The 16,566-nt window shown below is 39.0% G+C and overlaps 2 protein-coding genes across 5 annotated transcripts in view; both read left to right on the plus strand.

Annotated features, from left to right (window-relative positions):
• PLEKHH2 (pleckstrin homology, MyTH4 and FERM domain containing H2) overlaps nt 1-12,212 on the plus strand; it is a 70,788-nt gene extending 58,576 nt beyond the window's left edge. For 3 of the 4 annotated variants that reach the window (XM_083348553.1, XM_083348555.1, XM_083348554.1), the window contains 5 exons: nt 612-757; nt 3,596-3,725; nt 5,660-5,746; nt 6,946-7,083; nt 7,911-12,212. In XM_083348553.1, coding sequence (XP_083204679.1) covers nt 612-757; nt 3,596-3,725; nt 5,660-5,746; nt 6,946-7,083; nt 7,911-8,081 — 672 coding nt within the window. In that variant the 3' untranslated portion in view covers nt 8,082-12,212. Of the gene's footprint in view, nt 1-611; nt 758-3,595; nt 3,726-5,659; nt 5,747-6,945; nt 7,084-7,910 lie in introns of those variants that run through there. The other variant, XR_014490725.1, reaches the window with a different exon arrangement.
• A 1,239-nt stretch (nt 12,213-13,451) lies between these two features.
• Nucleotides 13,452-16,566, plus strand: part of DYNC2LI1 (dynein cytoplasmic 2 light intermediate chain 1) — a 29,947-nt gene continuing 26,832 nt past the window's right edge. Inside the window, exon 1 of the mRNA XM_083348377.1 lies at nt 13,452-13,514. Within this exon, the coding sequence (XP_083204503.1) occupies nt 13,501-13,514 (14 nt within the window). The 5' untranslated portion in view covers nt 13,452-13,500. The remainder of the gene's footprint in view (nt 13,515-16,566) is intronic.

Genomic DNA, 16,566 nt, shown 5'->3' on the forward strand with positions numbered 1-16,566 from the left:
TTTGCCTTGAAAGGAAGTTTTTCTTTTATAAATAACTGGAGTGGTAGAGTTGATTCAGACTGAACATTGGTATGAACAGAAGTGTGTTTTAGTCCATATCCAGACCAGTATCTCTTGACTGCTGATAGTGATTGAACTTTATGGTCATGATACAAATGGCCCAGCAGTGATTCTCTATGGATATGCAGTATATCGACATGTAGTGACCCACATGACAAATTCAATGTTTGTTGGGTTTGAAAGCAATATTCTGTTTTATATAGTCCAAGAGCAGAAGAATACTGTAGTGCTTTCATCTGAGTTTAATTCTGCATGAAGAAAATGATGGCTGCTGTTCACACACAAAACACCACCATACCACAAAAACCAAATGTTTATAGTTAATTCTACTAGCACTGATAATTTCTGCATCTAAAACTTTCAGCTTCTAAAAATAAGTCATGGAGTTTGCAAGAGTTATATTTATTACGATTATTTAAAAGATTACTGAGAACATACACATTACATTATGGTCATTAGATTGTAGATGCTTAAGTATGCTGAGGTACTAAGATGCTTTTGTAATCACCTTTTTCATTCACTATTTTTTTCTTATGTTGCTTATCTACAAGGTGGAAATAGGAGATTTTGAAAGACCTTTCTCAACTCCAGCAGGTCAAGTAACTTCCCTGTCAAAATCTAATCAAACTTTAAAACAAGTTATAGAGAAATTTTACCCCAAAAGATACAGAGATAATTGTTCAGAGGAACAGTTAAGGTATGTTATATTTTTTAAAAAGCTACAAATAGAACTACATAAAGATCCCATTAAATGTTGCAGTAATTTTTATTTCTTAGACAGAGACTAGACTAGTTGGATAAATTATTTTAACACACAAATTAAATGTACATGATTGTTTTTATATTTAACATTGGTTCATTTTTATATTTATTATGGTAATTATTGTAGTAGTTGCCTGAAATCTCAGAATATAGGATAGTTAAAGAAATACTGCTGTGCATCCAAACATGACATACCTTGTAAACTGGAAGAGTACTATATATGTGACTATCTGTTCCATTTTCTCAAAATACAGAGATTTTTTTCATTTCTATTGCCAGTAGGCTGGAAATTATCTCATACCATAATCACATTAACTAAATCCAAAATTAAAAAAGTTACAGAACAATGCTACCTCATCATATACAAGTATACACACACACACACACACACACACATATACATATATCTCCTTAATAATTATAAAAATGTGAATCCCGGACATATCTGTGTAGCAGTATGAAGTTCTCAAACTCTGGGAAGAATATAAGACAGCTGTTTATTGTTAAAATAGTAAAAACAATAAAAACAACTATTTACAAACCTAAATAGTTGTGATGGGGGTTTCCCGATACTCCCATGTAACACCTCTACTCCGCGAACTGCATTGGCTTCCGGTTGCCCTTCGGGTGAGATTCAAGGTGCTGGTGATGACCTATAAAGCCCTAAATGGCGAGGGTCTGGGATATCTGAGGGAACACCTGCTGCCAGCATCAAGCTCCCTTCGTCCAGTACGCTCCCGCAGGGAGGGTCTTCTCAGGGTGCCGCTGGTTAAAGATTGCCGGCGGGTAACACCCAGGGGTAGGGCCTTCTCAGTGGGCGCGCCTGCCCTTTGGAACCAGCTGCCTGCGGAGCTTAGGACTGCCCCCAACCTCCGTTCATTCCGCCGGGACCTGAAGACCTGGCTCTTCGAGCTCTCTGGCCCAGGCTGAGAATTTTTTTAACTTTAACTGGGGTTTTTATTTTTCTCTCAGGGAATGATATAATCTTTTTTAATTGTTTTTAACTTTTGTATTGATTTTCTTTTAAATATCCTGTAAACCGCCCTGAGTCCTTCGGGAAAGGGCGGTATATAAATCTAAATAATAATAAATAATAATAAAACAACCTAGCTGTTGCTGGTCCACTGCCAGCATCATCAGGGTAAATGCTAGGGGGTAGGGAATTTGTTTATAAACCTTGTTGACTCAGTGCCCTGCCTATTTTTTTTTATTGAAAAGTTTTAAAATACATTTTATCTTTAACAATCCCCACCTCCCCTACCTATCCCTCCCTGTTCCCTTTCCCTGGTCTAGACAAGTTGTTGTGTGTCCAGCCTCCTTTCCCCCACATGGGTAGCATGGCTGCCATCCTCCTTGGCCCCTCTCCTTCTAAGTGAAATCAGCATTTTGGATTGCTCTTCATATGCTTTCAATGCTTAATAAGCTGGTGGTAGCTCTATGTGCCAGTTGATTGACTGTGCATCTGAGAACCAGGCTTCCCTAAGCAGCCAGCCTCCTTTGGAGGTGTCCTGGGCAATAGCTTCCATCCCTATGAAGTCAAATGAGTGGCCATTGCTGGCCATGTGTGTCCATATTTGCAAGTACTGTTCCTGCCTTTTGACGGCCAACCTATCCTCGTAGATTCTGGTCTTAATCCGTTTGGCCGTCTCTCTGATGTAATTGCATTGGCAGTCCTTACATTGTACCCTATAGACCACAGATGATTTTCCCCCCTCTAATAATGGCTCCTTGGGGCACATCATCTTGGTCCGGAGTGTCTGGTTGGGCTGGTGGGCCACACTGACCTTATATGGCGCCAGTATGTGTGCTGTTGCTAGGTTGTTTTAGGTTTGTAAATAGTTGTTTTTATTGTTTTTACTATTTTAACAATAAACAGCTGTTTTATATTCTTCCCGGAGTTCAAGAACTTCATACTGCGCTCTGTGTGTGTGTGTGTGTGTGTGTGTGTGTGTGTACATACACACACAGTGCTTTTTTTTGTAAGAAAAACGGTGTCGGAACTCACATCTTGTTAATCTTTTATTTAAAAAATTATATATTCAGTTCTTAGCAGGACCGGTGGTTGAGAAGTAATTAGTAATTTTTTTCATTTTTAAATTTGGGGTCACACTTTTACACTAAAAATTAAAAAAAGATTTTCAATTCACCAATGATTTTTTAAAATAAATTATTTACCTTTTGCATGTAGTCAATCACTTTACACACACCCACACGTCAGTAGTGTAATGAAACATAACGGTCGCCGCCCGCAGTAAGCACTCAGCACCCTACCACATGACCAATCACAAGCTGAGCAGTGCCACAAGCTGAGCAGCGCCATCACAACCAGCGCGGATGAAGTATGCATGCATCAGACTTGACACACAAGCAGCCCACATGCACCATTTTAATGATTTTGCCGCCGACCTGCTATGCTTGACAGGGCGATTCAAGTCCAAACATCAAATTTTTAAGTTATTTTTAAAACTTGGAAAATCTGTCAAAAAAGATGCTGGAACTCTGTTCCGGTGCATTCTATGACCAAAAAAAGCACTGTGTGTGTGTGTATATATATATATATGTATATGTATGTGTATGTATATGTATATGCATATGCATATGCATATGTATATATGTATATATGTATATATGTATGTGTATATATATGTGTGTGTATATATATATATATATATATATGTATGTATAGTGCTTCATTTCATAACAGTTAAATAATAATTCCTTTATTCCATAATGTTTTATTTTGGATTTTCCCCCTGATACTTCATGTTAAAAGACAGCTTTACCAGAGATTATCAACCAAATGGATGGCTCTTCGTGGGCATACTGCTATAGATTGTGTGCGCATTTACCTTGCTGTGGTACGGAAGTGGCCTCTCTTTGGTGCCAAGCTATTTGCAGCAAAAGTAAGAAAAATATTTTCACTTCCTTCTTTACCAAAAAAATTATCTTTGCCTGTACACTGTTTCTTGCACTTTCTACCCTTGCCATTAAAAATAATTAAAGCATTTAGTAATTAATATCTTGTGTGGGTTTTTTATAAATGTATTGAATGGAGCAGGAAATATTCAACTGGTAAGGATCATGATCATAGTATCACATAATAAGTTGGTTCAAACTACAGAAGTCATTTAAGTCAACATTTTAATCAATTCAGGAATGGCTATCTACATTTGAAAACCTCCATTGAGGGTGAGTCCATCATTATTCTAGGTAAAATATTTACCGTATATACTTGAGTATAAGCCGAATTTTTCAGCCCACTTTTTGGGCTGAAAAATTCCACTTCGGCTTATACTCCAGTCAACAAAAAAAACTTACCGAGGACTTGTGCGCGGCCGAGGCTTTGGTGCTTCCGGGATCGCGCGCACCTCTCCCAAGCCACCGCCGTCCGGAGACCTGCCGAAGTTTGGGGAGGTTTGGGGAGGTGCGCGCGATCCCAAACCTCCCCAAACCTCCCCAAACGTCGGCAGGTCTCCGGAACTCCGCGCCCTGCCTGCCTGCTTCTTTCCTGCTAAAGGGCTTTTCCCCCCCCACTGGATCCGCGCTCCGCAAGCCTCTGCCAGCGGCAGGGCGCGGATCCAGCCGGCGGCAGAGGCTTGTGGAGCACGGATCCAGCCTCCGCCGGCGGCAGAGGCTTGCGGAGCGCGGATCCAGCCAGCGGCAGAGGCTTGTGGAGCACGGATCCAGCCTCCGCCGGCGGCAGAGGCTTGCGGAGCGCGGATCCAGCCGCCGGCGACAGAGGCTCGATCCGCCGTTCTGCAAGCCTCCGCCGCCAGTTAATACCCTGTATTCAGCTCTGGGAAGTGGGGGGAAGGGGGAGAGAGGGGGAGTTTGGGAGGAGGGGGAGGGGGAGCTCCACGGTGCAAAAATAAAGCCCTGCCGCTCTTCGCGTTGCTTGCCCGACTGGCTGTCACGGGACCGCACGGATCGCCTCGCTCCCACCGGCAGCTGATTCCTTCGAGTTTGGTCTCGAGCGATTTTTCATTTTCTCCAGTGCTGAAAGCCACTCGGCGGATCCCAGCCTCGGCTTATACTTGAGTCAAGACCTTTTTCCAGTTTTGGGGGGTAAAATTAGGGGTCTCGGCTTATACTCGAGTCGGCTTATACTCAAGTATATACGGTAATTGCAAAATTCAATCTAACAGTGTAGAGTACAATTGCCCCCATGATCTTATAATGCAGCCCAGTGATATAGCTATAAACAAAACTGATTACATCCTGCCTTATCATCTCAATTCTCCAGTTTTCTTAGCAAGGTTTTTCAGAAGTGGTTTGCCATTTCTTCCTGCGCTAAGAGAGAATGAGTGGCTGAATATCACCCAGTTAGCTTTGTACCTAAGGTGGGACTGGAAGCCAGTCTCCCAATTTCTGGCCTGCTTCTAAATCACACTTACCTGCACTCCTGCACTATATAAATTATATATATATATACATTGTTATGATTAGACTAGAACATAAAAAGTCAAGAACCTAATTGAGCATAATAGAATACTCCAAATGCAGGAAAATCTGATTATCATAAGAACAGAGTTGGAATAAGCCATTGAGGTTACTGAGGCAGGAATCCAAATTTGAGCATTCCTGACATTATCTATTCTCTGCCTGAATACATCCAGTAAAGAGGAACCCACAGCATCTCTATACTATTGTTTGTGTTTCCAGAGGAAACTCCAATATACTTTTGTTGCTTATCTTCATATAATAATTTATGTAATAATGCATTATTTCAGTTATTAATTAAAAGTGTAGAACAGTTCATTGTTGTATATAATATGGTAACTCCAGCTAAGTATGTACCATGTGTGTATTTATTTTGTTGTTGTTCGTTTGATTTTAGCTTTTGACAGTATCCACACCAGAGAGCACATTGATATGGCTTGCTGTTTCTGAAAATGGTATTAACATTCTTGAATACAACTCCATGGTAATGAGGAATTAGTTTAATACTTTTATAAATAAATGAACAGTATATACTTGTAAAGGTTATTTACACTATTAGACCAACTTATAAGTCCTATTGGTCTCAGTGTGCTGAATCAGAATTCAGCACACTGTGTGCTAAAGAAAGCATCCTGTACAACTGGTTGTCATTGATTTAGCTTCTCACTATTAGAAAATTTTGCTGAAAAGTTGCTGTTTAACTAATACTAATATGGCAATTATAATTTTTAATATAAAGGAAGTATGTTCAGAATATTGTTGTCGGTCTTTTGAGGTAGACTAGACAAGGAACCCTAATGTATGAATGCTAATATATACAGTATTACAATATCTTGCAAGTATGAATATGACCACTCACTCCCTTTACCCTACAGAGAACTCAGGGTTAAGTCTGAGATGTTTTCTCAAATTATATTTTGTCTTTGGACTAAGATTGTTCTTATCTATTGTTTCCCTATGGTTCTTCCTCCTATTCTTCAAGGTTATTCTCACACCCCATTACAAAAGGTTATTTCTAGAAAGTATGTCTTAGACCATAATGTCAAATGCTCAGTTCTAAAAAATAAGTCTCATTGGAATGGATCCAGATTTAACCATACTTAATATAGATCAATTAAAATCAAAAGGGCTGAATTTAGTTAGATATTGCCCCCCTGCTTTCATAGGATATTCCTGAAGTATGATTAATTCAGGATCCAATCCACTGATACAGTGGTGGGATTCAGCCAGTTCGTACCAATTCGGCAGAACTGGTAGCTAAATTTTTGTTGCCCAGGCCGATTGGACTTCCAGAAGCAGCATCCAGACAGAGAACCGGTTGTTCACATATTTGAATCCCACCACTGCACTGATACACATATTTCAGTAAGCATTATGATTGTGATTATATGCCGGTTTATCTATAAGCGTATTCTGTGTCTAGGTGTGATAGGTATAATATGCAATAAGCATGTTACAGAGTATTTTGATTGAATTGATTCTGTGTTGGTCACTTTAGTAAAAATGTTTAGAATGTAGTCCTGACAGATTATTACTGAAATGAAACATTTCCTTATAATCATTCTAGAAGCTGTTTAATTCCTGAGTTTAAAGCCATGTCTATTAAAATAAATAGAAATTATTTTCCCTCTTTATTTCTTTTCCCTCTCTTGCATGGAACATCATTTCTGTTGGACTTTTAAGCGGTTAATACTGACATATTTATATAAAAACCTAGTGACTTTTGGAGGTTATCAAGAAGACTTTATGCTGGTGGTAAATAACATGAGTACAGAAGAGAAACATACTGAAAAACTCTTGTTTACTTTTGCCAAACCAAAGGTTAGTATATTAACCAAAATTGTTTACCAGCTTTAAATAACATTGCATATATAGAACAAACGTAAACATCTAACACCCATAGAAATCTCCCTGCTTAATTTACTTTTAAGTTTTGTTTTTCAAAATGCTTTTCATCTAACATGTAAGATTGGCATGGTTCAAAATAAACCATTGGCACCATTTTTATCTTCAAGAATGTCTCTAATTTCCAGATGGGTCTCATAGATATTTAGATGGCTGAAACTAATCTTTTGCTTAAACCTAAACAAAATATAAAGGTAAGTGGAAGGGTTGTAAAAAGCATGCAGGAAGGACTAGGACTGGCCTTTTATTAAATGTGTGTTTTGTGATAGGCTACAATCATTATGACAGCAATATATAAAGTAAAATGAGAAAAGATAGAGTAAAGAATGTTTAGAAAAATATCCTCAGTCAGATTCTGAGTTGTCTTCTCCCTCACAGTATTTATTGTAAAAATCTTTTTGACCTATAACAGTGTTGCCTGATCTTTATTGAACTATCTTTTTCAAAATGCTAGAAGCATGTTTTTCAAATAGCGAAGGCATTTCCAAAAAGAAGAGTTGATGCCATTTCTGTAGCTAGTTAATCATCTGGTACAAAGGCACCATATCCTCTCCTTCATATCCTTTGATTGATGGACACACTTTGACAACAATATTATTAATGCATTGGAGAAAGCTTTGACTTGGAACTTTAAGACACACTACTTTTTGCCCCCAATTCAGTATAGTCCAGTTAGACAATAAAGGTCTATTAAAGGTATCCTCAATGTATTATTATTATTAACTGCATGCATTTTATTTCAGATCCTTGAGATTACTCTACTTATTGCCAGCTATATTAACAATTTTCATCAACAGAAGAAGACAGTTCATGAATTTTCTGCTCCGCAATCAAGAAATCCAAAATCTAATGATATAGAATGTCATTCATTTTTACTGCAAAACAGACCAACCAAAGGACCTACTTTATTATGAAAAGTTCAAGTATCTATGAATAGTGATGCTAAATATATGTCACTTATATTAGGTTATTATTTTGAAAGAGCAATCTGTTGTAAATTAGAAATTAACAACATCTGTTGCACGTTTATTTTTCTACCAAGCTTGGGACTCTCAGATGTGAACTGTAAAAAATTCAGATGACCCCTAGATGACAGTAAAAATATAGAAGAATGATCTTTTCTGCCTTGGCAGCTATCTGGTTTTTTGCATCCTAGAAGTAATAGTCCTACTCAAGCTGAAAGCTGTGGTACGCGAGAAATATATATGTATATGTATATGTATTTGTGTAGTATATGGTAATCCAAATAGAATTATTCTGAATAAATACTGTGAATTGGGTAACAAAAATAATCAGAAGTTGGAGAAATAATAAAGGAAACATTGGAGAAATAATAATAATCTTTCAATACAAAGGTTCATACAAGACCTCTGTTTTTTTCCTTTTGTTCTAAATTCTTTCTTTTTTTTCTCTAAATCACTCCTAGACATTGTTGTTGTTGTTGTTGTTGTTAGTTGCAAAGTCGTGTCCGACCCATCGCGACCCTATGGACAATGTTTCTCCAGGCCTTCCTGTCCTCTACCATCTTCTGGAGTCCATCTAAGCTCACGCCTACTGCTTCAGTGACTCCATCCAGCCACCTCATTCTCTGTCATCCCTTTCTTCTATTGCCCTCAATCTTTCCCAGCATTAGGCTCTTCTCCAGTGAGTCCTTCCTTCTCATTAGGTGGCCAAAGTATTTGAGTTTTAGCTTCAGGATCTGGCCTTCTAAAGAGCAGTCAGGGTTGATCTCCTCTAGGACTGAACGGTTTGATCACCTTGCATCAGTTCTAGACATAGAACTTTTAAAAAATGTGACTGCATCCACATATCATAGTAAACCATCTCTTGTTTAAATATGACAGAATTCTTGGAATGAATATAATAATTCTTTAACCAGGTCATAGCTTGTTTCTTCTCATTTAACTGCATTTTTACTAGATGTGTGTTGTTAGGTTAAGAATTTGGCAAGGCAGAAAACATTTTAGGAATAACCCAGATTGCAGGAAGCCTTCCATGACTCATCGTTATAATGATTAAGCCAACAGCAAATAGTTGTTTCAAACAGTAATTTACTTCTTTAAAACAAGTTAATGGTTTATTCGCTGATCTTATTTGCATATCACTTTAAGCTAAAAACAAGTAATTACAGCTTGGAATAATATGTGAATATAGTATGCATACAATAACTCATTTAGGGTGAGAGTGCTCTGTCATGAAGATGTATGCTTTCAGTCTTAATTGATCTAGACATAACCTTCTGTAAACTATTTATTGAGAAATCTGTTCAGCATTTAAATACCTGATAAAACTTCAAAAAAATCTTATTATTTCATTTTGGTACATTCAAACAGATCGCTTTCCATTTTTTCCTTCTGCTCTCCTTTATTGGCTTGCAAGTCTCAGGATAGAGCTTTTGCTTTAGGGACAATATCTGTTGTCAGTACTGTAAAATACTATTTAATTGTTATGCATGCAAATTAACATAATGTTACCGTATATCATTTAGTGATGAGCATGTATAAATAGTTTTAGTTTTGTTTAAACAATGTTGCTCATAAATTAATTCTAATTAAATTTATAAGCAATACTGTTTAAACAAAAGACAACTCTCTCTGAGTAGTTTAATATTAGTTAACAGTACAGGACTACATGTACAATTATTAACAGTTTAAATCAGCAATGCGCAAATCTTAAAGACACATAGGATCCATTTTTCTTTTTTCTGATTGCAAAAAATTGTACTTTGAATTCAAGATAACTGATACAAAAAAAATCAATTCTTTATTATTATTACCATTTCCATTTTTCATTTGTGTAGCAGATAATTGGATGAAGAGTTGTAGTGTAAGGAAGGGAGCGATTACTTTGTTTTCACTATTAGTAAATCTTTGCCAATCTATTTCAGTCACCCAAAAAGCTGAATGTTAGATCTATTAGTCAACGTACAACCTGCCGGAACTGATTTAATTACTGAATCCTGAGGCAATTCACAGATCTGTTGTTTATTTTTTACAAGTTTACAAAACCATTTACCACTATTGTTTATTATTTTTTAAAATAATTTTACCCATTTATATTCTCATATATATGAATGCAGTGTCTGGGTGATAAATATATATCAAAATTTTAAACAAAACTTGCCATGCTTCAGTTTTAAAATATGTGGTAAAATTTACAGAAAGAATAATAGATTTACTAAAGAATTTAGTGGAGCAGAGAATCACATGGTTGCTCTAAACTTTTTTTTTAATGTGTCCTAGTGGCTAAGCCTGACATAATACCCTGGTATGCAGTAGGTAGTCACAACTTCCATACTTTCAATGCAGTCTAACTACTTGCTGGAATTATTTGGGATGTGAAGGAAGTATCCTGCTTGTGGAAAGGAGCTTTATAGATAAGACAGGATAAAATATGTACTAAAAGCTAGTACAGACAACTTGGGTATTATAAAAGCCACTACTATCTCAGGAGGGAGTTAGTAATGCTGATTTTTTTTTCTTCCGCTAAAATAGAAAGGAAATTCAGAAAAAAGAGCAACTGAATATCTCAGCCAGATGTGGTCCACCAATCATGCTGCAGTCTAGTATTGTCCTGCTTGTTTGCATTTGTTCTGAACAAATAGAGGTTAAAAAAACACCCCAATCTGGTTCTTTAGTGGGGGAAAAATATTTATCATAATTCCTAAGTATTGATAGATGTTCTTTGGTCATTTTCATCCCCTCTCTTCTGGTGTCTTAGAGTATCGAGTATCACCCTTAACCTCAGTGAAGCTGAAAGAATAAAAGCTGAATAAAGCTTTTCTTCTTTAATTGCGCCAGCACAATAATGGTTGACTCTAGAGCAAGCATGTCCAAGCAGGGGACCATGGGCCACATATGACCCCGGAGAGATAGTAAGCAGCCCCACCAGATTGAAAACTGAACATTATAATATGCATTTATATCTATTAACTATATTATATACTTTATATGCAGCCCAAGACAATTCCTCTTCACTCAGTGTGGCCCAAGCAAGCCAAAAGGTTGGACACTCATTGTCTAGAGCAGGGGTATCAAAGTCGCAACGTCACGTGACGTGTTGCGACTTTTTTGCCATTGCCGGCAGTGGGGTGGACGTAGTTTTGCTATGATACATCCAGGCTGCGAGCCAGCAGTTTGACACCCCTGGTCTAGAGGATAGTACAAATGATTATAGCCTGAGAACTATTTCTCACTTCACACAGTTTGTCACCTATGCAAAATGTCTCCCCTTGTTAAAAAAGAAAGTACTGATTTAAAAGAAACAATATATAGTTACATAACCAACTAGCACATCTATAAATAAAATTCTGCAAGTCTGTATATGTAGGGGTTTTGGCATACTACGCTGCTAATTAGGACAAATTTTGAGAAATTTATTTTTGAAGTCTTTAGCCTTTAAGGTAAAAGTGGGACCAGCAAGTTCATTTAATTAGCAGACCCATTTTCATCCTGGAAAGTAAAAGCTGCATAAAACTCTACCACTTTGGATTTATTTTCAAGGTACTTGGGCAAGAGCCCAACATAGCTCTATATTTGCTGCTATCTCTATGTAAAATTAATAGTGGTACCCTGATACTCTTATAGACGCTATGTATAATCACATTTCATCTATTGTGCATTTTTTATTAAAAAGAGACATATCTTTGCAACCATTATTATCACTGTGATTCTGTAAAAGATATGTGCATGCATAAACAGCTTACTGTGTGCAACATTCACTACTGTAGGAAGCTGTAATGTTAAACTGGATTGCACATCTGAATGTACATCTGTCCCTATGTGTTGCTCTAGATGCATCCTATCTATCTATATAAACTGGTACAACTAGCCATACATAACATTTATCTTCAAATGTTAAATATGGGCCCCATCCAAATATAATGAATACTGAAAATATATGCAGTTTGTATAAACTTAATCAAGAAATGCTTTAATGGGTCTGGTATTTCAAATTGTTCTTAAAATTAACAAAATGTTAATTTATATTAGAATATTTTTATTTATTTAATCTAGTTATGTTTTATAAGGTATTTTTATATAACTGTAAACCATTTTAACAAATAAAATAAATGAGGAAAAAGTCTGTATTTTGTCATGTAGATTGAGGATTAGATAGCTCGCCATGTTTTAGAGCAGCATTTCTCAAACTTGACAATTTTTAAGATATGTGGACTTCAGTTCCACGACCCATTGGGAAATTGTGGGAGCTGAAGTCCATTAAAGGTGTCAAGTTTGAGAAGCACTGCTTTAGAGCATTATTTAGTCAAACTGTTCTTGCTGTCATCGCAACTTATTTGAAGCATTTAAACCATACTGCCCAGCAAGTGGATTTTTTTATTATTATTGAAATGTGTTGCTGCTTATCCAAGTAGCTTCTTGGATAAAGCAGCAAAAAATTTTCGAACCAAAAATAAAATAAGTCCAGTTGCCATGACTCAACTTCCAGACAACTCTACCTGGATGATTGAGAACCTTCATCAATATACTGTCCAGCCTAAACATTTCACAGATTGGCTTTACGGGCAATCGATTCTGTTCATTTGAGGAAGTAAATCCAAAAGCTTTGCTTCCAGATAGACTGCATAGCGCTGCACTGCACAATTTTAAAAACATGCAAGAAATAACCAGGTCTTAACAGCTTCTAGGAGGGGCTTGATTGGCTGGCTTTCAGAGGACCAGAAATTTAGTAAAGTAGAATAATCTTGAGGGCAGGACAGGCAAGATTCTTGTATTATTCCAGCAGTATTCTAGTATTTGAGAGGTTGCCACAAAGAGGAGGGGGGTCGACTTTCCAAAGCACCAGAGGGCAGGGCACGGATGGAAACTAAAGGAGAGAAGCAACCTGGAATTAAGGAGAAACTTTCTAACAGGGAGAATAATTAACCAGTGGAACAGCTTGCCTTCAGAAGTTGTGGGTGCCTCACCACTGGAGGTTTTTAAGAAGAGACTGGCCAGTCACTCGTCTGAAATGATACAGGGTCTCCTGCTTGTGCAGGGGGTTGGACTAGAAGAGCTCCAAGCTCTTCCAGCTCTTGATTCTGATTGAAGATAAATTCGACTCTTAAATTCTACGCTGACCAAACTTTTGGTATTTTACAAATATCCTCAGTGCGCTATTAAAGATTCTAGCACCTTAACAACTTCGGACGAGGGCAATGCAGAAAAGTCAGCTCCGCGGCTTCCCTGGCGGCAAGCAGAAAGATTTCTCTTGCCAAAGAACTGCAATTCCCATCAGGCTCCGCTCGCAGGCGAGGCGCTGTTGCCATGGTGATCTGGGAGCAGGGCAAGGCCTAAAATTCTCGCCGCCGTTTTTTGATGAAGTTGAGAAGAGATGCCCGGGCCCAGGTAAAGAGAAGACCGATTGGGTTGGGTTTTCCTTAGGGCGGACCCGTGTCGTGTCACTCGGGCTATTCCTGCTCCCGGGTGAGGCGGAGAATTGTTGCGTCCTGCGCCGTATATCAATAATCGCCCGGACTGTTTTGCATTCCGCGTTAGGATATTTGCTGGGCTCAAGTTTTCGAGGGAGTTTCGGGAACGGCTCCAGATTTTGGAAAGACCGTATTCCCATCCCTCCTCGCTGCCCCAGCGAGAGAAAGCAGGGGCAAGTGTGATTCTAAGGCAGCGTTTTCCAACCTTAGGAACTTGAAGATGCGTGGACTTCAACTCCCAGAATTCCCCAGCCAGCTATGCTGGCTGGGGAATTCTGGGAGTTGAAGTCCACGCATCTTCAAGTTCCTAAGGTTGGAAAACGCTGCTCTAAGGCGCTGTTGCACTGGTTATCAGGGAGTAGACCCAGGCCTAAAATTCCCGCCGTTTTGGATAAAAGTTGCCACTTTCGCCCGCCTTCTTTCTTGGAGGGAAAACGAAGCTCGCTGGGCCGCTGTTTGTCCCTGCGCCAGAGGGGAAAGGGGTGCTGCTGGCAAAAGGGGCGTCTTGACGGCGCCCAACTCTGTCTCGGGGCGGCGGCAGGGGCCGCAAATGAACTTTTCCGTCCTTTTCCCGCCCTAAAAGTGAACGAGCAATGGCGCTGCTCGCGATCACCGAGTGGGATCCCGACCTTTGAATCTAAAGTTGATCCCCAGGGTCGGAGGCGCAAAGCGTGAAAATGGAAGCGACCAGGGGCAGGGCGGTTGTGCAGCCTTGCCCCGGCGCTGACTCGCAATAGAAAGCAAGCGAGTTCGGCCATCTGTTGTAATCGGATCCAGGTTTTTTTTTTCCCCTGCTGTAGTTACAACCGAAGAAAAGGATCTAGATCTGCTCCTCCTCGCAGGGCAGCCGTCATCACCATAGGTTGGTTTGTGAGCCAAGTGGCCATTGTGCTTTTGACAGCTGAAAGGTCCTGCTTATTTAGATTTAGATTTAGATTTTATTAGATTTATATACCTCCCTTTCCCGAAGGACTCAGGGAGGTTTACAGGGCATTTTAAAATCACATCAATATAAAATACAAAGTTAAAAGAGAATTAAAAGATTAAATTATCCCTGAAAATAAAACCCCAGTTAAAATTCTCAGCCTGGGTCAGAGAGCTCAAAGAGCCAAGTCTTCAGGTCCCGGCGGAATGAACGGAGGTCAGGGGCAGTCCTGAGCTCCACGGGCAGCTGGTTCCAGAGGGCAGGGGCACCCACAGAAAAGGCCCTCTCCCTGGGAGTTATCCGCCGGCAATCTTTTACCGCCGGCACCCTGAGAAGACCCTCCCTCTGCGAGTGCACTGGATGAAGGGAACTTGATGCTTATGGGGTGGGGAGAGGATATGCTGTCTGTCAGGTTAGTTTGGGGCAAGCACACATGCACTTGAAAGTTAATGAAACTCAAATACGATCTTATTAGCAGGAATTACAGGTAGTCCTCATCTTACAACAGTTCATTTAGTGACCACTCAAAGTTACAACAGCACTGAAAAAAGTGACTGATGACCTTATGACCATTGCAGCCTCTCCACGGTTATGGGATCAACGAACTCATATTTATGACAGTTGCAGTGTCTCAAGGTCATGTGATCATCTTTTGCAATGTTTTGACTAGCAAAGTCAATGGGAAAGCTAGATTCACTTAACAACTAACTTAACAATTGCAGTGATTCACTTAACAACAGTGGCCAGAAAAGTCATAAAATGGGGCTGAGGACTACCTTTATCTGCTAATGAGATGGGGGTGGGGGAAGTCCTCACAGAAGTCAGTGGCAAATCAGTTCCATGCTGTTGCCATAGAAATGATCTGGACATACAGTAGATATAGAAAGTCTACACACCCGTTAAGTTTTTCCATGTAAAAAAAAACCAGACCAAGATAAATCAAGTCAGCATTATTCCGACCTTTAACATAGCATATGTTATTGTTTTTATCCATTTAGTCGTGTCTGACTCTTGGTAACTTTATAGGCAAGTGCTCTCTCCATGTTGATATAACACATAGGTTGTTCAATTCAATTGAAAAACAGTGAAATTATTTAGGGAGAAAAAAAACTTATAATAACATGATTGCATTAACATGCAAACTATTAAAGTAATACTTCGTTGAAGCTCTCGTTTTTAGGACAATATTCATTCTTTCAGGATAGGCGCCTATCGGCATGGCACTTCTTGCCTTGGGAGTCCTTCCAGAAGTGCTCTAGATATGTCAAATTGCAAGGGCATCTGCTGTGCGCAGCCCTCTTCAGGTCATCCCCACAGACTTTCTATTGGATTCAGGTCTGGGCTTTTTTTCTGTCAAAAACCTGGCATTTTAACAGGAATGTGTAGACTTTGTATATCCACTGCATCCATAAGGTCACAAGGAGTAAAGATTAAAAGCGTGTTTACTTTTACGACTACCATGGTGGAGGAGTACAGACCAGTGCATACTTCTTAGAATGACATCCTACTGAATTCAGTCTCATTTATAGTGATTCTCAAGATGTGCCATGTTGATAGGCTTCTACCCCAAAAGACTGAATGCTGTTATAAAAACAAGTGCTTCAACAAATATTAGTTTAAGAGTGTGCATCTTAACGCAACCATGTTATTGTTTGTGAACTTTAAACTGACCCAAAACACAATCTGTTCTCCTTACAAGGCCTAAAACTAAACTGCATTCTTCTTGTTCTGTTATTTATTGAGGAAAAAATATAACATGTAGTCATTTATCATTTATAAACTTCAATTAGCCAATAACCCATTGTGAGTTAGCGATCAGTAAAAAGCAGAGACATCACCCTGCCAACAAAAGTGTGTATAGTCAAGGCTATGGTCTTCCCAGTTGCAATGTATGGCTGTGAAAGTTGGACCATAAGAAAGGCTGAGCGCCAAAGAATTGAGGTCTTTGAACTATGGTGCTGGAGAAGATTCCTGCGAGTCCCTTTGACTGCCAGGCAATCAAACCGGTCAGTCTTAGAGGAGATCAACCCTGACTGCTCTTTAG

This window comes from Vipera ursinii, assembly GCF_947247035.1.
Source record: "Vipera ursinii genome assembly, chromosome: 1".
NCBI classification, from domain to species: Eukaryota; Metazoa; Chordata; class Lepidosauria; order Squamata; family Viperidae; genus Vipera; species Vipera ursinii.